The sequence below is a fragment of the Catharus ustulatus genome, chromosome 6, assembly GCF_009819885.2.
Source record: "Catharus ustulatus isolate bCatUst1 chromosome 6, bCatUst1.pri.v2, whole genome shotgun sequence".
NCBI lineage: Eukaryota > Metazoa > Chordata > Aves > Passeriformes > Turdidae > Catharus > Catharus ustulatus.
In genome coordinates, this window is record NC_046226.1 from 57,840,074 (window position 1) to 57,866,779 (window position 26,706).

Sequence of the window (26,706 nt, forward strand, 5' to 3'; positions counted from 1 at the left end):
TGGGAAAAAAGAAGAAAACAGCAACCACATAACAGTAGTGTGCATAAAGTTTCACAGAGCTGTTCAGAGAGCATCTTTTCCCCACAGTTTGACTTGTTTTGTCAGTGTACATTAGAAATGACCTCTTGAGTGCTGCTCAGTGAAACAATATACATTTTTTTAAAGTCAAATCTTACTTAATTCAAAAAGTGTCTTTAAACAGAAATTATTTCTGTATGTAGCCACTTATGTGAGAACACTTTAAAATCTCAGGAGTGGTTTTTTTTTTTTTTCCATTGGAATGGAGAGGAAGATATTTGAAAAGTTCGTTTAGTCTGCTGGAATTTGTATTAGTGAAACAATATATGACTTAAGTACTTGTGGTACTTTGCTTTTATTTTTTACCTGGTATTATTAGGCATATTTTCAACTTCACACTTTTGTAATTGGAAACAGAATCACAGAATGGACAGGATTGAAAGGGACCTCAGTGGGTTATGATCCTCAGTGGGTTATGGTTCCAATGACCCTGCTCAAGCAGAGCATCCCAGAGCACATGGCACAGGCTTGCAACCAGACAGTGCTTGAATATCTCCACTGAGATATTCACACAGACTCCAGACCCTCTCTGGGCAACCTATTCCAACATACAGTCACCTGCACAGTAAAGTTCTTCGTCATATTCAGCTGGAACTTCCTGTGCATCAGTTTCTGCCCATTGCCTCTCATCTCATTGCCTGGCACCACTGAGCAGACAGAGCCTGGTCCATCCTTTGACACCTACCTACAGATACTGACAGACATTGACAAGTTCCCTCTCAGTTATTTCTTCTTGAGGCTGAACAGGTGCAGCTCCCTCAGCCTTTCCTCCTAAAGGAGATGCTCCATCTCTTCACCATCTTTGTTATTGTCTATTGGATCTGCTCCAGGAGCTCCTCATCTCTCCTGTGCTGAGGAGTCCAGGATAAAACACAGCACTCCAGATGTTCCTCACCAGGGCTGAGTAGTGGGGCAGGATCACCAACCTCAACCTGCTGGCCATGCTCTCCCTAAAGCATCCCAGGATGCCAATAGCCTCCTTGGCCACAGGGCACTGCTGGCTCTTGGGCAGTTTATTGTCCATCGGGATGCTCAGTTCCTCCTCCACAGAGCTGCTTTCCAGCAGGTCAGATAAATATCTTTGAAATAAACACTAATGCTTTCAAAATAAGCAAAATTGTTGTATCTGATGTATGTATCTCCACACTACACACACACACACATATATATATATATATATATATCTTTCTTGGCTTGAGTAGTATGCTTTGGTGTTAAACAAACTGTAATGTAGAATTATACTTAGTGTATGCTGATTTCCAGTAAGGCAAATGAAGACTAGGTGTTACATGAGAGAATATACCACAGAGAATTATGTTTCTGATTATTTTACTGAATCATGGCATGGCATTGCTTTATTTCTTATGCCTGATGAGTGACATTTTCATATGAACAAGAGTATCAAAACAAAGTGTCATTGCATTGCAAAGTACATTCTCATTTATCATAGTTTATACTTGATAGATAAAATAAACATAACCTGAAGCAGTTTCCGTTCTAGTCCAGATCCTGGTTGCTCATGGTAATGAAATATTTGATATGCCTTTGCATCAACACTTCAATCTAATAATTTTAATTTTGTCTTTAGATATTTCCTCTGTAGCTGTCTCTTTGTGCTCGAACCCAAGTATTTCAGTAAAATTAATTCTCACAACAGTCACTCCTATGATTTGTGACGTATTTCAAAGAACATGCACTTTGTGGAGCTCATTTGCTTGTTCTTTTAAGAGGATACTTGCAAATTCAAGTAATATATTATTGGAAGCTATTTTCAGATTTAGCAAAACCACTCACAGATCCAGTTAGTAAGCTGTATCAAAGGGCAGGACTGAGGGGTTTAAAATTGTTTGTGTTTTATAAAGTAAGTGCTCATCAGCTGCCAGAGCTGCTGTTCCCAGATTGCAGAAAGTCTCAGTGTGAGAATATTGAGAACAGAAATTTGCATGTACAGATATTCAGAAATACCTCACTATCCTTTGTCAAACCCAGTCCCAGCAGGCAACTGAAAAAAGCTAACAATCAAACAAATCTTAACTTATTTCATATCATAACTTATATAGAGAAGAATATCCACAAATCAGGTCATATAACTGCCTCTTTGTCTTCTTTCAGATCATTTCTTGGGCCTTATTGTTTGTAGGATGTCTGCAGGGTGTGTGCAGTGGTATGACTGCTGTGTGGCTCTGGTGGGTCCTCACAGTCATTCTTCTCAACTGTGAAACATATGCCCATGATTTTCCCTGAATTAATTAGGGAATATTGCAGTTATGCTTCCCCATAAAATTTTTCAACATAGAGCAAAATGTAATTTTTTTGACAGGACAGGATTAAATGGGATGTTTAACCTTGATTTGGGAAGGGTGCTAACCTCTGACAAACATAAGGTTGAATTTCATTTTGTGCAAATTTTTTTGATATTGAACTTAAAAAAAAATATTTATTTATTTTAGTAATTTCTTACGTATAAACAGTCTTGTAATGCTTATGCACTTTAGAATGCATAGCTGGGAAACTTTGTGTGCATAATCATAAAATGTATGTAAGAATATATATGGCATGCATGTGATCAAATCTCTTAAAAGCAGTCAAAGCTAAATTTGTTGTTATTCAGGGAAGCAGGATGTTAGGAGCAAGTAGAAGTGTGTGCCACAACAACAAAGATAAATGCCATAGCTTCGCTAGTTCACCACACAGCATTTATGGATATGAAGCAGTTTAGTCACAATATCAGGGAACTGATACATCTGTTAAGAGAAATGCATTTTATGCACCATAAAATTAAATGTTGCATTGCCAAGAAATATAGGAAGTACTCCTATAGTCTGTTTTTGCAAACTAAACGTTGTAATGAGATACCCTAAGAAAGTGGAACTGGAAATCTGTTTTGAAATCATATTCCATTAGGAACGCACACTGTACTTTATGGAAGGATTACAGCTGTCTTTTATGGTGCTTTATTTTCTCTTCACTGAGACTGAACTGTGTACCGTTAGCAGACTAATGCATAAGAAAGGTATTTCAAATTTATGTTGAACTATACAATCCTAAATGAATCCAAAGTACTAAAAAAATCTAGGCAGCATCTGTTCCCTGGTGCTCCTGAAGTACTGTTATCAGTTTGGGAGGGAGGCAAACAGACTCTAGCTGGAGTGTTTTCCATGTGTTGGGAAAGGAAATTTTGGCCAGACACTCCAGGCTTTCAGTACTGTGCTTCTGGAAAGTTCCAGCACCTCTGATAGAATATAGAAGTGTTAAGGTTGGAAAAGACCTACAAAATCCTTGAATCCAGCACTGACCATCCCATCATTAAACCATGTATGTCCCCAGGTGTCACATCCACATGGACATTAAATACTTCTGGGGATAGTAACTGCACCACTGCCCTGGGCAGCCTGTTGCAATGCTTCACAACCAATTTTGTGAAGAAATTTTTCCCGGTATATCCATTCTAAAGTCACGTTCAAGCTAGTTGTAGGGATTTCTCATAACTTCAGTTTTTTGAAGTACAAGACATTGTGCTGGAGCCTATACAGCAAAATAGAGATTGCACTGATGCAGAATCATTGAAGTCAGATTGGTGACCAAAATGTCACTATTCTATAGAAAGCAATCAAGGATCTATATATCATTTTCCTTTCAGTTTGCCATTCCCTGACATGTTACTACTCAAATACAAATAGAAACAGGGAGTAGGTGGCAAAATCCAGTCAATGTTATGCATGTTTTCTAGATATCAGCTGAAATATTTGCATAATTACATGTGCAAAGACACAAGTCAGCAGTATGGTCTTATAAGTAGTGATAGTGATGTACTCCTTGGAGTCTTGTAGCTCCAAGAATATAGAGGGTGAATTCCTAGGCACTGTGTAAATTTGTATGGATTACTAATTGACACTAGCAGAGAGGGTGGTCCCTTGGGTTTCTGAAATGCTCTTGGCTCATTCAAAAATTATACACACAAAGATTATATTTGCTTTTCTGCTCTTACTTGCTTTTCTGCTCTTTTCTTTATTAAATTATATTACTCTAGTTAACTCTGTTCTGTAAAAGTGCCTGGCAGGTTCAGGCTCTTAATGCATCTTCCTCACTGGGGGGTTGTAAGGCTTAATTGTACATAATGTGTAAAGGCTTGAGATGAAAGAATTTATTTAAAAGCAACATATTATGATGATTATAAAGCTGATGGTGATGTGTGTAACACCTGCTGTCACACCAGCTTGAGAAAAAGCAATCTCTGCTTTTAGACTGAAATTTCACTTGAATGGTGAGAACAATATCACTTTTCAGGACTTCTTTTTTCCCTACTGAAAAACCTGGTGTCTCTTTGAAAAAGCAAAATATTGAAGCTTAGTCTCTTTTTTAATGAATAAAACTAATTTGGTAAGATTATCTTAGGTATTGAGATGAACATGTCTTTTGCCACCAGGAAAATTAAAATAATTGCTAAAAATATATTTTTTTATTTTGTGAGAAGAATCTACTCTAGTGGTAATATTTTAGCTACTGTAAAGGTTTATAATGTAAAGTTCAGATAAGAACTGAGATTAATTGTCTCCAGTTAATAGTTATTTGCATTGTTTTTTTGATCCATCAACCCCATAAGTCAGAAGAGGTGTAGGAGTGCAAAAGTTATCCAGACCTACATGAGAGAATTCATTATTTAGTGTGGTATGTTTTAGCACTGTGTTTGAATCTCTCTTCCTCCACGTCTCCAACCCTTCCTCGTTGTTTTCTTTGTTATTCTCTCTTTCCCTTATATAAACTTGATCTGAACTGAGAGGGAATGCCCTGGGGCATTGCTTATGGGATCCAGGGCTTTTCATCTCTTGATTGCCTTCTTGGCAGCATCTTTAGTGAATTCAGACCTCTATCTGTCAGAGACTGCAAGGTAAGGTAGATTCTGTAAATTGAGATTAACTGTTAATACTGTTCCTTAATGGGGAAGTGTCTGTATTTAACATGGCATCACTCCTGATAAGGAGTGAGGGCTGGAGGGTATTGTGGGGGAGCTGGGAAAGTTTCACCTACTGAAGTCCTTCCTGTTGTGTAAGCAGAGGACTCTGATCTCTAGAACTGACAATTCCTGTCCTTCTGGTGTTGGTCAATAGAATGTGATCCAGTTTTGAAAAAGGAAATTTTTTTGAGTGGGGTGTCTTGTAAGAATGAGTGAGGTTTGAAAGGTGATGAAAAAGCCTATTAGAAATGTTTTCAGAGACATCACTGTAGCTGTTACTTTCAGCGTAATTATAACACTAAAACAATGAGAGAGAACACCTGAATTTTAGTGTGCTTGTTTAGAAAGAAACAGCTCAAGGTCTCTTAATGTCTTTGCAAATTATTTGTAAATTACTTGTGTTTACACATGCCTAATCCAGACCTGAAATTCCCATTGCCTTTTTATTTCCCATTTTAATCTAATTCCTCCCAGTAATGTCACCTTCAGATAGTTAAATGCTATCAATAATTCCTTGGTTTGCTATTGCATATTTTGTGCAGCTGTCAAAACAAGGGATTTTTTTCTCAGATTCAATTATGTTTGTAATAAGGTACGAGCAACCTTAAAAAAAATATTGCTGAATTTGAGACTTTAGAGGCTATGATTGCACACAGTCAACATCCTCACTTCCAGCCATAACTGAATATGCTTTCCTAAAGTTTCTCTACAATTTCAAAAGATAGTATTTCTCATATAGAGAATTACCTCAATACAATGTTTTTTATTAATATTGTAGGCATTTTTCTTACAGCTTATTGAACATTCTGGTGTTTTTCATTACACACAGTTATTTGAGGGTACTTGGATAGATTTTTATTTAGCAATATAGAGTAAATATCTCACACTGAGACAGAATGTTTCTCATTGGTAACCAGGCTTGTGTTTTATTGGCGAGGATGCCTGTCAGTGCTACAGGGCAAGGTAAGAAAAGTGAATTAAAAGTGTATACCTGTTACATTAGGGGTAATCCAGCTATTCTTCTGCTGAATGTATTTACAGAGTGTGCTTGTATGGATTGGAGCACTGGGATGAGAGATCTGTAATATGTATGTTGCTGGAAAATTATTTTTATGTTGTCTGAATATTCTATATACTGTACTATGGCCAAGCAGACCTCAGATTGCATGTGCTGTTGTTGAATTCTGTTTTTTTTCAGTGAGTTCAATGAGATTTGAAGTAAGGTCTTTACTAAATTGCGGTAATAGATCAGGCAAGAGAAAATGCTTCTATTGCACTTCTGGAACATGCTTCTTTATCCTCGAATTATCATTACTGACTTATAAATAAACGGTGTTATGTTTGTATACCCATTTGTTAAAACAAACAGGGAGTATAATAAGCACATTTTTGTGGTGCAAAGAAAAACAGCAGTAGTACCATGTGTCATGACATTTCTCAAAGTAAATTTCAGTTTGGTTTTGCAGTTTAAACTGTTGACTTGAATTTTGAAAGATGATGTTGAGTTGGTTTGTGGAAGAAGTATTCTGCCCTATTTTGTCATGTTTATTATTAGGTTACTGGAGAGACAGCTGCAGTTGGCTTAAAATGGTGCACTAAAAATTTTGAAGAGTCTAGCCTTGAAGAAGAATAGCAATAAAATGGCAACAAGAATATGCATTTAGCACCCCAGAGTTATCTGGGGATGTGAGAGATGCTTTCAAAAGCATAATATATCACAGGACAATTTATATTATATTGCTTTTTGCCCCTTATTGCTTCTATTGATCTTTTTCAAATATATTTTCCAAAATTGTCACATATCTGTCTTCAGAGTCATAAAATAAGGTTCACATTAATAAGGGGTTTGTATATGTCATTTTGCCAAGAGAGCAGAAGGGACAGATTCTGTCTATTCAATATGCTTTCTGAATTAATTTTATTAAATATAGCTTGTTTGATCATTAGAAAATATTTTATGTGAAAATGTATTCATCAGGGTGGGTAACTTACACATTCAAAAGTAAGCTCCATTAATGGGGTAGTACAAAGTGAACTATTAGTATTTATCACTGTGATTCATTATACTAATTTTCAGGAGTTTAGGTTTCATTTTTCAAAATAATTCAGTATTTCCAGCCAAAGAGCACTTGAGCCCACACTGAAAGCATCCAGATGAATGGTCTGCTGTTTGCCTACAAATGACCACAGCTTGATTACATATCAGTGAAGCAAAACACCAAGCAACAAGGGAATTTAGCACCATACAACAGTAAAGAAAGGGCTCAGAGTTCAGAGCCTTCTGAGAGATATGCTCAGCCTTCCAAATTCACCTAAATCTTAATTTTGCAAGTGCTGTGTGACAGAGCACTGGGATCTTGAAAAGATTCACTGCTACATCAGCTGAAATAGCCTACTGACAAACTCTAAAATATTAGTTTGCCACTTGTATAAATATTATGTACCATGCAAACGTCTACATAGACACACAAACTAATACACAGTATGTATGTTTGTCTATTATATTTGACAGAATTTCTTCATGATGTATTTGTTATTCTTCATAATCCTTCTAGGGACTTTTCTGTCCTTTTTTTCTGTTTTTCACTGTGTATTGCCTGCCAAATTGGAAGGAATTCCTTCATGCTTTCCTGAGTACTTCAAAAAACCCTCATCTCCTAACTTAAATTCTGAGTTCATTGATCTTTATTCAAATTTAGCTCATATACACTTACACATTTTGTACTGCCAGGATTTGTAATTTTTACTACACTAGGCAGCAATTATGCTAATTACATTTGAAAATGAAATATCTAGAAAAATAACTGTATGGGAAACTTTTAGAAAAATAATTCAGGAATAATACCTTTGCAATCAGCTGATAGAAAACCTGAAATTTGTAGGTTCTTTCCAAACCCTCCTACATAGCACACATAAAATCTGAAGTATTAATTGGGTTTCAAACCCATCACTAAAGTAGGAGCTGCCCAGCTGAAGGTTTGTCTTCCACTCTCAGATGTGTTTGCATCCTGGCTGCCAAACTGACCCGTGCTCCCCTTCTTGCCTCAGTATGTTGGAAGAAAATTTTCCAGGACTGTTCTTTTGCCCAAAATTCATTCTGGCCAGATTTGTCCTCTGACTCCAGCCAGCTGTAAAAGGACTCCAGTGGCATTTGACAGACTGTGTGTGAAATAAGTTGCACCCTGTGTCCAATGGATGTAGCTCACTGAACCAAAAAGAGTTTTGTACTTTTATAGATGATAGTGTCACACTTGAGCACAGAGAAAAAGAGCAGAGCCTCTGCTGCTCCCTTATTTTAGTTCTCTGCTTTCTCTTCGGTTTCTTAGCTGACCTCTAAATCCACCTGAGTAACTGGTATCATCTGATTATTCTGGTATTTCACTTACATGGTTGGATTGTTACCAGCTGCACTGCTGTGTGTACTTGTCTGAGTAAATCCAATCAGCTAATGAAACTGTGGTCCTCCCATCAACTGATTATCAAATTCCTTATAAAGTTACACTAGCCCATCTCTCTTCCAACACTGCATATTTTTGTTTACCCAGGAAGTCTGTGTCTGACCCCTTCCTTGCCTTTTCTGAATGTCCATTTTTTTACTTTGCAGGCATTTAGTATATCAAAAAATAATGTGTATTATTTATTTGGGAAGGTGATCTTTACATCTCTTCAGAGTCAAGTAACAGTCCTTTAAATTTGTAGGGTAATTACAGTAATTTCGCGATTATAAGCCGCACCAATTTGACTAAAATGTTGGTCCGAACCCAAAGTGAGGCTTATAATCAGGTGCGGCTTTTATATGGACAAAGAACGAAAAGTTGCTGTTTTAGTTGGGAGGACAGGTGTCTGCTAAGAAAGGCAGGAGCTTCTCTTTGAAATGGAGAATGTAAACCCCCTCCCTCCAAATTATTATAATTTTGAAATCAAGGGGCTTTCAGGCAAAAATATGGGAATTAGGAATAACAGTTCTTTACTAGGGAAATTAAAATAGAAATACAGTACTACAAAGAAACAAACTCCAAACCCTGACAAAGTCAGAGTACAACCTGACACCCCTTCAGGCAGGGTGTTGGTAGCAGTCCCATTCCATGGTGGCTGCATCCTCCTGCAGTGACAGATGTGATTCAGTTGGAGCAGTGCTCCTGTACAAGGTGCAGTTTCCCTCTGGAGGTCCAGTGGTGATGTGGAGAAATCCGGTTTTCCTCTGGAGTCCAGTGGAGAAAGGGGCTCCCTTAGTGTCCCAAAACCTCTGTTTTTATCTTGGTAAGAAATGTTGGGCTCTTCCCCCTGGCTGTTGGAGCAACTTCCAATGGGATGCAGTAATTTTATCAGTCCCACAGTGGGACTCAATGGCCATGAGCAGAAAATGACTGGCTGGAGGAAGGATGGGTTGTGAAAAGATAAAGAACAATGCCCTGCCTGGTTTCAATGGATGGCCCATTAGCAGAATATCTGTGTTGAGATAAGGATCACTGCCCCTACCCTCAACAGATGGTGATAGAACAGATACCTTTTATCACACTCTGTATTGTAATGTGCGGCTTATAATCAGGTGCGGCTTATGTATGGACAAAGAATGAAAAGTTGCTGACACCCGGAGATGCAGCTTATAGTCAGTGCGGCTTATAATCGTGAAATTTTCTTTATTTATTTTCTTTAACAAAAACAACTTTATATATTCAAATATAAATGTTTTGTAATATCTACTGGGTTACACTTGAAAGTGAGAGGTATTTGCTTGACTTGATGGTTCCATGCTGCAGTATTTGCTTTCCTGTGATAGCCCAGCCATGTGTACTGTGCTGCCATACAAAAACCAGAATAATGCAGCTTGTGCTTGTCCAGGAGCATGGTGCTTTCATGCTGCTCTTTGTGGAGCTCTTCAGTAAGACTCAACCCCCTCCAACATCATCACAAAAATGACTTACCAGCAGACTTTTATTTTTGGCTGTTTCTGTTCTCTACAGATGCATCATCAAAGAGGATGTGCAACAGAAATAAAATTCCTCCTCTGCAGAGAAATTATGTCTATTTAGGAAAGGTCTTTATATAATAAAGGCTAAGGCTTTTATTTTGGAGGAAGAAATCTGTTGGCATTGGAGAGATCTGTTGACTTTGGCAGAAGCCTCCTGAAATCAATAGATTGTTTCTTTCACATACAGAATACTGAATGAGCTTCTAAACAATAGAAGTTTACTAGTGTAGACTTTACCTTAGTGGCATCCTCACTTAATTTTCCTGATAATACCTTTATGGAAATTCAGTAACCCCTCTCCTTTATCTCAAGGTTGCCAGCCTGCAAATAATTTCAGAGACAGGGTCTACTTATGGGAATACTTCAGCAATATTTGATCCAGCCATGATTTGCCTTTCTTGTGTTAACTTTGAGTAGGAGGGAGGGAGTCTGCAATCAACATTTATAACTGCTGGTTCTGATAGACTTCTGATTTTGAGGGGTCCAAACCACAGTGGAACCAGACATATCCAAACCACATATCCCAGAGCTCGTATGACATGTAACAAAGCACAAGTCCCAAAGCAATTGGCTTCAGGAGGGCATGGGCACTCCAGTTGTTTTCCAATTCAGCTGCTGAGCAGCTACCTGTTGGGTCCTCTTGTTCATAAGGCATTGGTACAGAAGGGATGTAAGGATTTTGTTTAATTTCTTCTGCTATTGCTGTAAAGGAAAAATCTCATTATTGGAAATGAATTAGTTTTGAGAAAATGTGTTAAAAGGCTGCAGCCAGAGGCAGGCCTATTAGAGAAAAGAGTTCAAATAAATGAAGTTTGGTAAAATTACTAGCAACTGAAATGGTATATTGAAATGTAATTGAAACCTATTATTAGAGGTATTGAGCATTTTATTATTCAGAGTAATGCTATCAGTACTGCATATAGTACTGTGAGCTCTTTTTTAGCAGTTGAGGACAGTAGCCTTTAGTCTGATTTTTTAACTGTGTTCTGAGATTCACAGGTTTGATGTTCTATTTCCTGCAAGCCTCTACAAGGCAGGAATGAGATGGTTTGTACAAGAACTCTCTGGGAAATGGCAGGATAATGCTGTCACTCTTCCTCAGGGTTTTCTCCTCTTGCATAAAAATGTAAGAATGAACCACATCTCAAAATCCACTAAAGCCTGAGTGACAAAGACAAGCACAGTTAGTCTGTGTTGCGGAGAATCTTTCAGCATCTACAAAAATTGAAAAGGAGAGTTGCATTCTTCCCTTCTGCAGCCATTGCTCAGCTTCAACCTCCAACATCTGTACAACAAGCTGGTGCCTGGGCAGTACAAAGTTCTTCCTCACTGAACCTGGAGTGCAGAAGTTCCTTAGGGTGTCTCTAAGCAAATATTTTGGTTTTGTTTTTTTCCCCGTGAGTTGCTAAGATTGGAGATATAAAGGATAGTAACATTTCTTGACAAGTAAGTGTTGGCACATTTCAAGGTACATATCAGAGGTACAGTTGTAGGAAGGAATGGAAAGATAGAGTTTTGGCCCATGACAGGCATCCCAGCCATTCTCCCAGATGTGAATGGAACACTTGGCTGTGCCTGTGGATGTCAATCCAGCTGCTTCACTGACATAACACATAAGTTCTGAGGGGAACCTCCTTTACATGACCAGCCCTGCCACAATCTTTCCCTTTTAGAAATCTTTTTAAGAGAACAGAAGAAAATGCCACCTCACTCTGCTGACCTCCTAACACGATTTATTGTAAGAAGCAGGTATTTCACAGGACTAAGTTGGTAGTATCCGTTAGGGTGTCAAAGAAATTGCATGAGAGCTCTAACTGAAGTCTTCTGACCTACCAATCTCTATCAGCACCAATAACTTTCAATGGACATGCATGATTGTTATAGACAAAAAACACATAATCTTTTTTCCCCGTTTATGAATTCTTTCAAGAGGTCCATGTGGTTCTTTCCCAGTGTAATATGGGATATGCTAAGGATTAACTATTCACTTTTTTTTGCCAATTTTTTTTTTTTAATTTTTCCTTTATCTCCTCTCCTCTCCTCTCCTCTCCTCTCCTCTCCTCTCCTCTCCTCTCCTCTCCTCTCCTCTCCTCTCCTCTCCTCTCCTCTCCTCTCCTCTCCTCTCCTCTCCTCTCCTCTCCTCTCCTCTCCTCTCCTCTCCTCTCCTCTCCTCTCCTCTCCTCTCCTCTCCTCTCCTCTCCTCTCCTCTCCTCTCCTCTCCTCTCCTCTCCTCTCCTCTCCTCTCCTCTCCTCTCCTCTCCTCTCCTCTCCTCTCCTCTCCTCTCCTCTCCTCTCCTCTCCTCTCCTCTCCTCTCCTCTCCTCTCCTCTCCTCTCCTCTCCTCTCCTCTCCTCTCCTCTCCTCTCCTCTCCTCTCCTCTCCTCTCCTCTCCTCTCCTCTCCTCTCCTCTCCTCTCCTCTCCTCTCCTCTCCTCTCCTCTCCTCTCCTCTCCTCTCCTCTCCTCTCCTCTCCTCTCCTCTCCTCTCCTCTCCTCTCCTCTCCTCTCCTCTCCTCTCCTCTCCTCTCCTCTCCTCTCCTCTCCTCTCCTCTCCTCTCCTCTCCTCTCCTCTCCTCTCCTCTCCTCTCCTCTCCTCTCCTCTCCTCTCCTCTCCTCTCCCTATGCAGACACAACAAAAAGAAATAAAAAACTGAGTCATTTTAAACAGTGAGCAGACTTCTTGCACACTCAGTGGACTTTCTGCCAAACTGACTGTGAGCAGGAGGAACATCACACAGCTCACAGAAAAAGATGAGATCCATCAGCTGTTTGAAATCCTAGTTATTTGGCACATACATTTCTGAAGTACTTCAGTATTGCTCCATCAAAAATCACATCTCAGTAGAGCCATTTATACTGGGGTTGAGCCCTTCTCATATTTTCAGTCATGATCCTCACCCTATTTACTTTCTTAATTCTTCAAAACATACCTTGCCCTTTACAATAAAAAATTAAAAAGTAAAATATTATGTGCTACAGACATTTCAGTGGAGTTTTGACAGAAGTTAGGAACACAGTACTTAACACCATCCAAACTGCCTGCTTTCTGTGGATTAACAGAGCATTATAATTGTCATATGCATATTTTATATAATGGAAAGATGATCAGCCGCATTAAAACCATATTATGTATTTTTTCCTCTCTTCTTCCTCCAAATGGTTACTAATCTTTTGTTGGTGAGGTGGCTTGCCTATGGTGTAATGCAAGATTTTTCCTCTTGTCATTTTAGTGAATTACTTCTCTTTGTGTTTGCAGGTGGACTGAATTTTAATATGCTAAATTCTGTTAAGTGCTTAAATTTTAGATATTTTTCTTATTATCCTACAAATATGTATTTTTCAAAATTAAACATTTCCCACATATTCCTTTTATCTTGCAGCATTCTGTGAAGAAGGGTGCAGATATGGTGGAACTTGTGTAGCTCCTAACAAATGTCTCTGCCCTTCTGGATTCACTGGAAGTCACTGTGAGAAAGGTAAAGCTTTACCGAAAAATATCTTCTTTGGCAGTGAGAAGTATGATATGTGGAAAAAGTAATTCCTTTCCATTCTTTCATTCTGCTTGACATTTTCTCTTCAGTGAAGATATGACTGTTCCATTTCTACCTTTTCTGCACTGAAATTTTGTCTTGTCTGAAACTTTCCATGTTGAATTTTATCAGGGATGTATCTGCTTTTTCTTTCAGCATGCACTTTTAGTTAATTAGAAGGGACATTAAATGAAAAATATTTGCTCCAGCAGTTTCTTGTGGTGCAAGCTCAAGGTTTCCTTCTGCTTTTACTAAATTTGTTGTGCAAATAAGACCAGAATTTAGATTATTGCTTTTCACTTCAAGTTATTGAATTATTAATATTTGATTTGTTTCTAAGTCACAGTTTTTATAGAATCACAGCCTATTGAAAGATATCTCACTAGTCATGATTAGATTCTGCCTGTTCCCACATTTTTCTTTTTCAGAATCTGCTTTTGACAGCCACATAGTTCCATCATTCACTTCATTTCACAAAGAGCTGGTTCCTTGTCTACCTTAAATGAGGAGAAAGGGACCTCATCAAACTCCATATAAGAGTCTTATTTTTTTTTTTATTTAGCAGATTTGGGATTTTATTTTGGTATGTATTTTTTGAGGTTATATACTACTTAAATAACTCAGTTATGGGAGGTTTTTGCACTGCACGTTTGTTAATAACTGTTTACACATGTACTTATTTTTGGTTATGAAGTGGATTGTTAATGCAGGTTGTATGCTGTCAAAGGGATGAGATTATAGTTGGTGAATTTTTCTAGGAAGAAAGAAATGAAAACAGAGAAATAACTTTTACAATTAAATTAGGGGAACCACTTGTAACCCAGAGATTGTGCAATAATTTGTGTGTTTATTAAAGTCACTTAAGCCCAGTTTTCAACAAATCTGCTATAAGTAGCTTCTGAAAATTGTTAAATACTTCTATGGGTGTAGTGAAGTCAGTGTATACTAAAAGCCTGTAGTTTCTAGTTGTCAGCATTGTTTATGATTATTTAGAATGAGCTAGGACATTAATATTTTCATCTCATCTAGAATAAATCAGAGTACCTAATTTTTTTTGCCTGTAGCCCTGTTTTAAATAGAAAAAACCTCCAGAGACTCCTGCCATTCAGCAATAAGTGCTGGCAATATCGTGGGGAACTAATGCAAGGCATTCCTACCTCAGAGCCCCGCCTGCCGTGGTTCCCCAACTGCTAATCCTTTCTGCTGGTTACCCATGTATAATTTGCTCGTTCCTTCCTAAAACATCTGTTACTCAGAGACACCAGTACATTCAGAGGGATGCAGGATACTAAAGATGTGTTCTGTGTTTGTGACAGTAAGGTACTGCCAGAGTTGCCCAAAGGTGCCCTTCCTACCCAGGACTTCAGGCCAGATTTCAGCTCCTCTGCCTGTGATTCTTTCACCAAAGGATCTTAGAACATTCATTTTTCTTATAGCTGTAAGGGGACTTTCATATCTAGAACACAGATTCTGTAAACTGTTGAAGTGATGGTTTAAAATTGATTAATGGAGGACATAACCATTTTTGACTTCTATATTTTTCATGGCTCTTGTATTGTTTTGATCTACAATATGAGTTAGCACAGCAACTAAAGGCAGCATGACAGGTATGGTACTCTCATTATATCAAGCAATTTAGAGGTAGATGTCAGAAGGCGATAGCTTCTGTGAATAAAATCTATACAACTTGAACCAGAAGGGAGTTTACTTTTTTCTTTGCAGATTTGTGGGGTTTACTAGTATGCTACAAATCAAGATAATGATGCTAACTTTGAGAAATCTGACATATAGGCTGGTTTGAGAATGAACAGGGCTTCGTGTATGAGAATTTATCACATTTTAGTTGTGTGGGAGGTTTGAAAACTTCAGTAGATATATTTTACATCATGTGCATATTTCAGTGGCTAAGTGCAATCAGATCTGTGAGAACAGCTTCAGCCTTCTGAAGGGGCATGTCCTGGCCAGACTAAATGCTCAGAGCAGAGAGGTGATGAACCACCCTTGAAGCAGGGTTCCTTTTGCTTCACTGATTACTCCTAAAAGATGTAGTGCTTTCAGGAACAGGTGGCAGTTCAGTTTGCTGCAGTTTTTAAAGGACACCTAAGTATTCTAACCCCATGTTTGTTTGTTCTCTTGTTATCTTTGACATTAGAAATAAGCACTTTGTTTTATTCAGTATATAGTACCACTCCCTCAATCATTATGACACAGACCTAAGACAATGAAATGGTGGGTCTGTGCTTCAAATCAAAGCCTGAATATTCTTGGCAAAACCTTGCCTGGTAGAAGCTCATAGTGAAGTGAGGCGTATCAGAAGTAAAGTGATGTGTAATTTGCCACAGTGCATTTGAAAATGTCCTTCAAACTGACAACACAGCAACTTCTTATACATTATTTGTGAGCTGGAAGGACTCATCACCAGCTAAAAACAGTATGACCCAAATTGGCTTCAATGCCATGGAAAGGGTAAAATGAGCCAGTAATTAGAAAAGTTGTTGAAAAGCAGGTGTGTTTACTTCTGAATATGAATCATATGTTACTCATAGTTTGTGACTGCCTGGTTAAAACTGTGATATTAAGTTAATTAAAAATTCTGAGATATTTGAGAAGGGTAGGATTTATACCAGTAATTTACTCAGGTGAAATTAAAATGCACATTTAAAGCTTATGTACAGATACATAATTCAACATGCTGCTAAGAAGAATTACCTCCTGCCATTCGCTGTGGTTGACATGAGAAATCATCATCACAGTAGTGGGGCTATCTTTCCTTTTTGAAGGTGAACTGCAAATTGATATTCACTGATACTGTCAAGTAATTCATTTCTCCATCCATTCTTTATAATGCTGTTTCTTTAAGTATGTGCTTGATGCTTCTAACTGCATTTTTGTAATAGTTAGGATCTGATTTTATCTTCAAATCACTTCTTTTTTTGTTCTTTTTGTGTTTTTCTGGTCAGGGCTGAAACCTGTAATCTCTGTGATCATTACCATTTGATCTTATTTAACACAGTTATGATACTTGTGTTGGAAAGCATTGCTGTTGGAATTTTTAGTGACATTGCTGTATGATTCCAGCATGATGGCTGAGCTGGAGATAGGCATCCATAACCATATGTAACGCTGTGGGCTTGAACTCAGCTACCTCCTTGGAAGGGATCCCGTTAAAGGCTTCTGAGAGACATTTTGGTGTGCAGAGAGGAGTACAAATTCAGTACACTGTGTGAGAATTGCTGGCAACATGAACTCAAGTGCTCCGATTTTCCATCCATCTCATAATTTTGCAACCTTTAAAAAAGAAAAACTCCAGATCTTTCATTGAGCTGCTTTTTTCTGTCTGTGGATGAGCCACAGATTAGCAGAGTTTTAATACCTGTTTTGTGAACAGGTTCACAGTTATTCTGTAATTGTGTAGCGTTAGTCGCCACTGTTAGTGATGAAGTGGTGAGGATCACATAGACAGGACAACTTATGATATCAAAGGTAGGAGTAAACAGATGATTGAATCCCTGGAAATGGTAGGCTTTCCTTGAACATCTGCCTGCACGTGCTGGAGTCCTGTGTGTAGGTCTAAGAAATACACCTGAACACTCTGACCATCTGAACGCCTGAACATCGGACCAGTGATGGGAGTTATTTACGGTGTCTGTCTGCACAAGTTATAATTTTGGGTGATGAGCAGGAAACAGCAGAAGGGTTTGAAGCAGTGGGTTCCCAACTAAGGGCATGAAAAGGATAGTGCAGTGTTTTTTCAGGGGCTGCAGGAGGGCTTTTGGCAGTGGGAGAGCATTGCCTCCAAAACGGATTCAACACAAGTGCACCACAGCTTTTCTTCACCGTCTTGTGACAGCTGCTGTCTGAAATGGTACACAAGAAATGCGGAATATGTTTCTGGTAGATGAGAAAGGCTTTCTGTAGGCTGGAACTCATGGGAGTGAATATTTCTGTGATAGCAGTACATGTGTGTTTAGTCATTGTAAAGCACTGGAAGATATGCTGTCACATCACACAGAATTATGGAGAGATATCAAAGAATTACCTGCTGAATATAAACAGAAGCAAGGGTAAAATATGGCAACAGAGCATCAGGATGTGAGAATTACTAGGGTAATCCCAAAGGATTGTCTAATATTGGGGTGAGAGGTAATTTTTCAGTAGATACCATGGCTGACGTGTGCTTTGAATTCTATTAATTACATTGGAAGTGAGCAAGTAAATCAAGACTTGTGTTGCAGCAGTTATATATAGATTCTTCTCACTCACTGACCACCTCACTGATTTCATAGGTGTGTAATGAAATGTTGCTGTGCTTACATCTTCAGTATGTGATGATACATCATCAGAACGAGGAGGTCTTTAGCTGATGTGTTTCATCAGAGTTGGCAGGATCTGCAGCCGTCTAGGAAGCTGCATAAAATCTCTGTTCTCATCTCTTAAATTGCTTCTGGAATATATTGTCTTCTGCAATCCTTTGGGTAAAACCGCCTATAGTCTCTATTCCTGTGGACCCTACAGTTAGAAAAAATGTGAGAATTGTATTTATATGTGTCTTTTTTTTTTAATTCTTAAGCTGGATTGATCTTTAGGTGTGTATCTATCAAAGACATTTCAGTCAAGGAGCCTGGTTTAAAAAATGAGCAAATAAAAACCAAAGCAAAGCAGAGAAAGGGATTTTTCCAGGAGTACGGTAAGCTAAATGTCAAAACTCCCTGCCTTTCTCTATCTATGATATTTTGTAAAATATGAAGTGAGGTTTATTTTGGGAAACAAACCAGCTGTGCAGCTGTCGGCATAAAGCTTTGCATGACATTCTTCCTAAAGCCTCTAATTTCAAGGTGAGGCAAAACCAGGATAGAGTGAGACAAGAGGGGTGAAGCAAGTGATGCTTAACTTATTACAGAGAACAGTGGTTATGGTTGATATGTCACTCTTGAGGGTGTGACAGACCTGGAGATGGCAGATGTTCCAGGTGGCTGAGGTTGTCCCGCTCCATTTGCTGCCAAGCTGTTTGCAGCATTTGCCACAGTGGTGCTTATTGCAAAATGGCAAAGGTGGTATCTTAATGGGATGAAAAAAACAAAGCTGTCATTTGTAAATATACCAGGGAATAGATCGAAGAATATTTACTAGAAAAATCTGAGTAAGGCTATCTCTGAGGATCAAGGGGGCATCTGTCTGCAAATCAACAAGTAACTGTCAGTGGAAGAAAAAGTTGTTTCATCTCAGTGTCAGTCTCCAAGACCAAGAACAATATTCACCATCCAACTGACCCTCACATGAGGAGACAACTCATCAGTGTTTACTCTGCCTCATATATATATATATATGTATATATAAGTGTATATATATATATGTGTGTATATATATATATATGTATATATATATGTAAGAGTTTGATTTTAAAAGCCAGGAAAAAACACTAAGCAGACACTGAGCTTGGGGTGGTTGTTTTGTGGTGGTGATTTGTTGGGTTTTTATGTAATTTTTTACCTTCCTGTGTAGTTTTTTTATGTGCAGGTCTTCGCATCTGTGTATTTTTCTTTGTTTCTAATTAAAGGAATGTCAGCTATATTAACCTTTTATGTTACCTGAATGATAGCTTGACAAGTAACAAATAGTTCTAACATTCTAGTGTTTTGTTATTTGTACGACTTGTGGTGGTTATATGTATTGGGTTTGTGTGGCAAAGTTTTGGAAGGGGAGGGAGAGCAGGGAGTTTTCTCTGGAGAAGCTGCCAGAAGCTTTTGACTGTCCAGGATGGACCAAATACTGACCGAGGCCAAGCCCATCAGTGACATTGGTATTGCCTCTGGGATAATGTATTTAAGAAAGGCAAGATATTACTGGACAACAGCAATTGTGGCTGGAGAGAGGAGTGATCACATGAGACACCCAGGGTAGCATTTTTTTGCCTGTTTAGCTAGGACCTCTCTTTGCCATGTACTTAGCACCTGGAAATCACTGGGGAAGGGGAGGTTGGTTTGTTCCTGTTTTCTTTGTTCATTTTGGCTGATGCTACATGGTGTTGGATGATTATTCATCCAAAAGTTCTAGTTAAATACTACAGGAGGATCATCATGTTCAGATTAGGAGCAGCAAACTCTGAACCCTAAATATAAAAGCTCTGTGTTCCTGCTGAACTTCCTATAGCTAAAGAGCCTTTATGGCCAAATTTTGTACAAAAGCCTTGCTCAGACTGAGGCATTGGAATTGGTTCTCTGTTGGAGTCTATGTTGCTTTAGTCCTTTTGTAGAGTTCTCAGTCCCTAATTTAGCATCTGTCCAGTATATCCCAGGAATATCTCTCACACGTTCTGTGTGCAGGCATATCTGCTTTGGGTTTCTCTTGGATTCTGAGGACTCCAGCAGTGGGATTTAAATTTGTTTCAAGAGGCAGAATCACCATTAAATCTATTCAAAGAAAATAGAGAACTAGAAAACATTCAAAATTCTGGGCAAATATTTGTATTTGAACAAATGGAAATATTCATATATTAACGAAATTTTCATTTTGCAACTAAGACGTTTCCATATATGAAGCGTTTCTTGTGATGTCAGCTGTACAGAGAAGACAGTTGCTTTAAAATACCAACTTCACAGTGAATTAATGACAAATGACATCTCATTTTACTGTGATTTAAAAAAAACCCAGCAAGTCTGCTTTTAAGTGCAGTGCAGTAATGCTAATTTATAGCTTATTTTCCCAGGACATTGTGACCCCTTTTTTTTTAAAAAAACTTCTTTCGGGCATATGCCTACATCAGTGGAAAACAGTAATTCTATAGAGAAGTACCAGAATTAGGTAGTAGACCAGCTAAAAACTGAATAAAAACTACCTCAAGCTCTCCAGCTACAGGCAGTATTTAGGGAACATTCCTGAGTTTAATAAGCTCTTTGCCACCTTACTTTTTCTTACTAATAGCCAGCTCTGAACTGGAGAATTTGCTGATAATCTAGAAATAAAACTCCAGACTCAATAACACTCAAGCAGGCATAGAGAGATACTTAAAAATTTTAACGCAGGAATCTCTTGGCTTTAATAGGAATTTCACCTGAATGGAAGTCTTAGGATCTGGTGCAACTGAATTAGGTGACATGAATAATAAATGGCTCTAGTGAAATAAAAGAGCATCTAGAGTGGGGGTTTTGTGTGGAACAATCTGTGTAAGGAAACTGCCAATGATGAATATGCCATTTTTAAACTCTTTAATCAAACTAGCTAATGTAGGAGTAAGATCCTGTTCAAACTGAATAGAAAACTCAGTCTCTTTAGAAAATGTGTACAACTCTGAGAATTTTACTGTGTGGAGCTACGTTTCTGCTGAAGTTCAAAACAGTGAACGCTAACATATTCCTTGAATGATCTCATTGTGGTTAATCAAAGTAGTGAGCGAAAATGTGCATCATTCATCAAAACCAGCATAAGAAACCAATTTCTTTTTGAGAATACTCTGACAGGTGAAGGGACTGGAAAAAATCACATGAGAAAAACATGCTGATATTGTGCCACTTATTGTGTGTTTAATTCTGACACCAAAAAAATCAGTTTTCCTACATTTTTTCTTTTTTAATGTAAGATTTTTTCTCCCCTGAAAAAATGACAGTACAAGAATGCTTTAAGCAAAGGAAGTAAATTTAACCAGCAATTTGGCACTGAGTGCAGGAGGTCACTGGGATCCTGTGCCCTTTCCACAGACTCTCCCAGCTCTTTGTGAGTGGCTGACACTCAGCTCAGCCCACTGTGGCTGTGCAGCTCACCTGGGCCAGCTGGACCCTGATGCCCAAAGCCGTGCCAAGCATCCTCTCAGGACAGGCTGACCCACTTGGAGTGGCAGAATCCTGTGGGAACTCGGCTCTCTGGGTGCTCTCTCTGCTTTTAGCTGTTCCCAGTGTCCTTGTCCCACAGACCCTGGCTCTGCCAAGCACCACCAGCTTATCTGGATGCTGAAGGGTGTCCACTGGGGTAGGCACAGTGGTGTGAGGGACAGTGATCTTCAGTTTGGGATTGCTGAGGACAGCTTGGACCAGAACAATATTCATGAGACTTGGCTTTGGATGGGATTCATCCTGATGTGTCCCAGCAGGAAGCCCCTAAATCATCTACCCAAGCTCCTGAAAGACAAAAGGTCCATGCTGGCTCAGCTGTATCCAAGTGGAAAGGAAGGGCTTGGACTTTCCAGGAAACTCCAGTCCTGTTAATCTAATCTTGATAGCAGGAAAAATGGTGGAGAAGGTCATACTTGGCTCTGCTGGGAAGTGATGGAAGGACGGTGCTACCAGCAGCCATGGGCACCATGAGATAAGAGAGGGAAATTCCTATCTAACAGATTGATTATCCTGCTGACATGAGGTCACCCGTCTCATGGATAATGGGAAGGCAATGCAGGTACTGTTTCAGATTTTAAGAGGAGTTTTCATCCTATCCCTCAGAGAATACTTCTGGGGCAGGTGTCCAGGTGTGAGATGAGCAGGGAGAGGGTGTGCTGGGTGAAGAACTGGCTGATGTACTGGTTTTCAATGGGATGGGATCCATTTTCTTCCCAGTAAGTAGCATACATTTATGCTTACTAGATGGGTTTGGAATCAGGATGGGAATGTGGTGGATAGCACACAGATGGTTTGGATGTTGCTGAGCAGGGCTTACCTTCCTCTGGGCTCTGGAGGGTTCAATGTGATAATCCATGTTTTTCACTGGGAAGGGAGGGATTAGTTTTGAAGACAGAGGCAAACAATTCATTAAATACCCATGCCATGCCTCTGTCCCTGTTTTTGAGGTGAACATCCACATCCTGCAAGGGGACAATGTTATTTCTACAATGGTTTTTTTTTCCATTAATGTATTTTAAGACACTCTTTCTATTGTGCGTCGCATTTCTGGCCACCTTAATCGCCAGTTGAACTTTCACCACAACACGTTTCTCCTGACAGTGGCAAGAAGCATCTGTGTGTTCTTCTCCTGACCTGGATTCCACAGGGCACACAGCTTCCTTTTCCATGCTTTTTCCCAGAGAAGTTGCCTGTTTAGGCAAGGCAGCCTTGTGCCTCACCTGCTTGGCTTGCGACATGTAGGAATGGCCGGCTCGTGTGCCCTCAGGAGGTGATGTTTGAAAAGAGAGCAGCACTGATGGAGCCCAGCACCTTCCAGCACATTTTCCCCAGGGACCTTGCAGCCTGAAGCCTTCTCTCCTCGTGGCCCAAGCTGAGGTTTTGCTGGCCCTTTTCCTCTTGTCAGAGGTGTGAACCTCGATGGATTTGTTGTCACTGTGGCTGGGACGGCTGCCAATCCCCACTTGGCTCAGGGCACGTAGGGCTCAGGCAATGGCCTGGCTCTGGTGGGGGCTGAGCTGGTGAGTCCTGGGCTGGATGGGGGAGCTCCCCCCTTAACTGTGAGGAGGCTCCCAGGGGAGGAAGAAGGGTAAGGCATGAGCCATGAGGCCTGGCCTGCATTTGCCCGCTGCCACCGATTTGAGAGAAAGAAAGAGGAAGAGTTCGTCAGGGCTCAACACAAAATGACCTCTTGGTGCTTCTGGTTCTTCTCCCAGCTTTGGTAGCACAGCAACGTCTCTGTCCCTGCTACCTGCTGGCCCTTGGAATGCACACAGAACCCTCCCTTGTTTCACTTCAGGAGACAACCAAGCGGCTGCATCAGCTTGAAAGGACAGCTGTTGTTTCACTGTTGCATTTTTTGGCTTGTTCAAGGCCCTTCCTACCTGCACTACAGCCCGTGCCAGAGCACACAAAGACACCGTGCTTGAGGAAAGGTGTCGAAAGCTTGAAGAAGGCCGAAGGGAGCACTTGGACTACCCCTTTTCCCAGGAGGTTTCTTTAGCTGAAGCTGCTGACAAGGACCAGACTTGACAGCCCAGAATGGGTTTGTACATGTTTTATTGTTTTGGGTCCTGCGTGGGACGTGGTAACTGGGTGCTGCAGAGGTTCTGGCAAGGCATCAGAAACGCCCGCCCCGCACCCAAGGGTGGCACAAGATGTCCTCCAGCTCCGGCCTGTCCGCGGGGTGCTTGGCCAAACACCAGCGGATCAGATCTTCACACGCTGGGGAGAGAAGGCAGAAAGCGCCGGTCAGTGGCAGAAGGCTCCTGCCCAGCAGCCCCCGGAGCCCGTGGGACCCGACCCAGTCTGCCCCGGGAGAGCGGCACAGCGGGACACGGCCGCCTCCTTCAGCCACGCGTGCCGCACTGAGCCAAGCTAGGCTGCACACTGCCGTCACCTGCCAAAGCCTGCCTTCTTGAGGCTGGATACCAACCTGGAGAGACCTGGTGCCCAAAGAAGAGCTGCCCCGACACGATGTCATGGTCGCTCCAGAAGGGGATGCTCCCACAGACCATGACATACAGCAGCACACCCAGGGACCAGATGGTTGCTGAATGGCCATGGTAGTAGCGATGGGCGATCCACTCGGGTGGTCTGTATGCACGTGTTCCTAGGGCAGACAGACGGTGCTGTCCAGGCGCTGCCGCTGCCTTGCAGAGCCTGGTGCCAGCCTCCTGGCTGAGGCAGGCGCCGCGCCGGCAGCCTCGACTTCCCCCGCAGGCCACCCCACATCCCCCAGACAACTGGCCAAAGCCGGCTCTGGGCACGGCATCTGCCCTGTGCCAAATGCACGGCAGCTGGCAGCCGGCTGAAGGCCACGCCCCGCAGCGCAGGAGGGAATGGGGCCGTGCAGTGCCTGGCACTGGGAGCAGGGCCCGGGCTCTGGGCTCACCGGCAAATCGTGTGTAGGGCCGCTCCTGGAGGAAGGTGCCGCAACCGAAGTCGATGAGCTTCAGGTCGCCACTCTCTGGGTTCACGAGGAGGTTCTGCGGCTTGATGTCGCGGTGCAGGACGCCGCAGGCGGTGCAGTGCCGCACGGCCTCCAGCACCTGGCGGAAAAGCCAGCGCGCCATCTCCTCGCTCAGGACCTCCTGCTCCAGCAGCAAGTGCCGGAGATCCCTCGATGCCTCCGGACGCTCCATGACCAGAAGGAAGCTGTCAGGCAGCTCAAACCAGTCGAGGAGCTGGATGATGTAGTGGCAACCAGAGCCCACCTTCTTCATCAGCACGATTTCCAGGGGAACATGGGTGCCGTCGGGCTGTGAGGAGGAGACAATGCCTCCAGCAGGCCTGATGCTGCCCTGTGGCTGCGCTGCCCCCTCCCTGCCTGGGATGGCCCAGTACCCACCCGTGGGCAGCCCCCTGCTGCTTGGGCTTCCTGCTTGGGAGGTGCCCCCTGCCCAGCCCCACCACTGGTCTCTGGCACCGCCAGGCCCGCCATGCCCCGGCTGGCACACTGAGCCCACGCCCGCTCCCCCCGCCATCCCCCGCCTGCCACTGCCCAGGCCCCGGCCTTATCCCTGCCCCCCCCGCCCTCTCTGTCCCACTGGCCCCGCTCATGCACCAGCTTGTCCCAGTGCCGGATCTTCTCCCGGGCCACGTGTTTGATGGCCACCTGCAAACCATGGAGAGAGGGGGGTTGAGCTCAAGCCCGACCCCTCCCCGCTCCTGCCCCTCGTGCCACGCCCGGCCATTGCAGCCACTCACCGGGCTCCCATCAGTGAGGCGCGTGCCCGAAAAAACAGTGCCGAAGCCGCCGCTGCCCAGCTGCGGGCCCAGCTGGTACAGCTCCTGCAGCTGCTTCTTTTGCCCTGCGGCCAAGAGCCAGCCATCAGCCTTGCGTCCAGGGCCCCCCTCCCAAGTGCCCGCCAGTCAGGCGGGCCGAGCCGCCGCGGGCCATCTTGCTCTCACCTGCTTCCTGCTGCGCACCGGGCAGTGGTTGCCGCCTGGCAGCCGTCGGGCTGCGGAGCAGGGCAGCACCGTTGCTGTCCCCGGCCTCGTGGTCTGCCCTCTGCTGCTGAGGGCGGCCGGGGCTACAGCCCGAGGTTTCGCCCAGGGGGATCCCAGGAGCAGCTGTAAAGCAGACAGGGGCCTTTGAAGCAGCCGGAGACCAGGCTGCTCTCAGGGGCCCTGGCCTGGTCTGGGGATGCCCCTCAAGAGCCCCGGGGGAGCCTCAGCCAACTCCTGGGCAGATCTCACCTGCTATTAGAGAGCCCTTTGTGGTGGTCGAGGGCTCTCTTGGGGCAGCTTCCTGCAGATGGAGGAGACCCCTTGGTGTCTCGAGGGTCATCTCCACCTCCAGGCTGCAGCTGTTGCCAGCTGCCACACCCGGCACAGCATCCTGGCAGCTGTGGGCCGGCAACTGCCGGCTCCAGGACGCTTGCTGCTCCACCAGCTGCTCCTCACAAGGCTCTCCTACCTCGGGCTGGGCTCCCATTTGGACTTCTGGGCCTTCCCTGGTCACATCAATGGTCAGGGCTGCGCCCGTGGGTCCAAGGGAGCTGGGAGACCTGTCCCCGGGCTCTGCCCCTTCCGCAGGCTGACAGGTCTCCCTGAGCCTCTGCAGGGGATGGCGGCTGTCAGAGAGAGCAGAGGCTGGTGGCGGGATGGAGGGTCTCTGACAGCCTGAGGCCCCTGCATGGATGGCGGGTCTCCGCTGCTGTGCCATCCTTGCAAGGGCTGAGGCTCTCGCAGCAGAGGCGAGAGGCCTCTCACAGGGATGGGGGCTTCCTCTGGAGCTGGATGAGCCACAGCAGCCCAGGTGGCCTCGCTTTACCAGCTCCGCCAGTTCCCTCCACAAGGCCTGCCACGTCCCTGAATAAAGCGGCGCACGTGCCCCATTGCGATCCCTGAGCAGCAGCATCAGATCCTGCAGCTCCTGGGCCACAGCCACCAAGGGGCCGCAGCTGCAGGGGCTGCCCAGGGGTCTCGCAGGAGCACGTGGCCGCTTGCGAGGTTTGGCCCGAGGCCTGGAGGAGCCGGGAGCCACCGGGGCTCCTGCCTTCCTCCGGGAGCCTCTGGGCCAGACCTCGGGGCGCTTCCTGCGCTTTGGCGTTGTTTTCTGCCGCCTCCGTGGTTGCCAGCGGCCAAGGGCCCAGCAGACAACCACAGTGGTCAGCAGCAAGGCAAGTGCAATCATCACGACGACACCGTCACTCATGGCTCCGGCACGTCCCATCTTGACTGCACTGGCAGCTGTGGCTGCTGGCCCGGGTTTTACAGCGGCAGCACGGTGATGTCACAGTGCTGCGGCCAGGACATCACAGCCCCGGCTCATTCCAGCGTTCAGCCCCCTTTGTGCCGTCACAGCCCCGCCCTGCCTCAGGGACCAGCGGAACCGGCTCATGG

The 26,706-nt window shown here is 42.9% G+C and overlaps 1 protein-coding gene across 3 annotated transcripts in view; it reads left to right on the forward strand.

Annotated features, from left to right (window-relative positions):
• NELL1 (neural EGFL like 1) overlaps positions 1-26,706 on the forward strand; it is a 300,890-nt gene that overhangs the window by 214,699 nt on the left and 59,485 nt on the right. For all 3 annotated transcript variants that reach the window (XM_033062507.2, XM_033062508.2, XM_033062509.2), the window contains exon 15: positions 13,382-13,477. In XM_033062507.2, the coding sequence (XP_032918398.1) occupies positions 13,382-13,477 (96 nt within the window). The remainder of the gene's footprint in view (positions 1-13,381; positions 13,478-26,706) is intronic.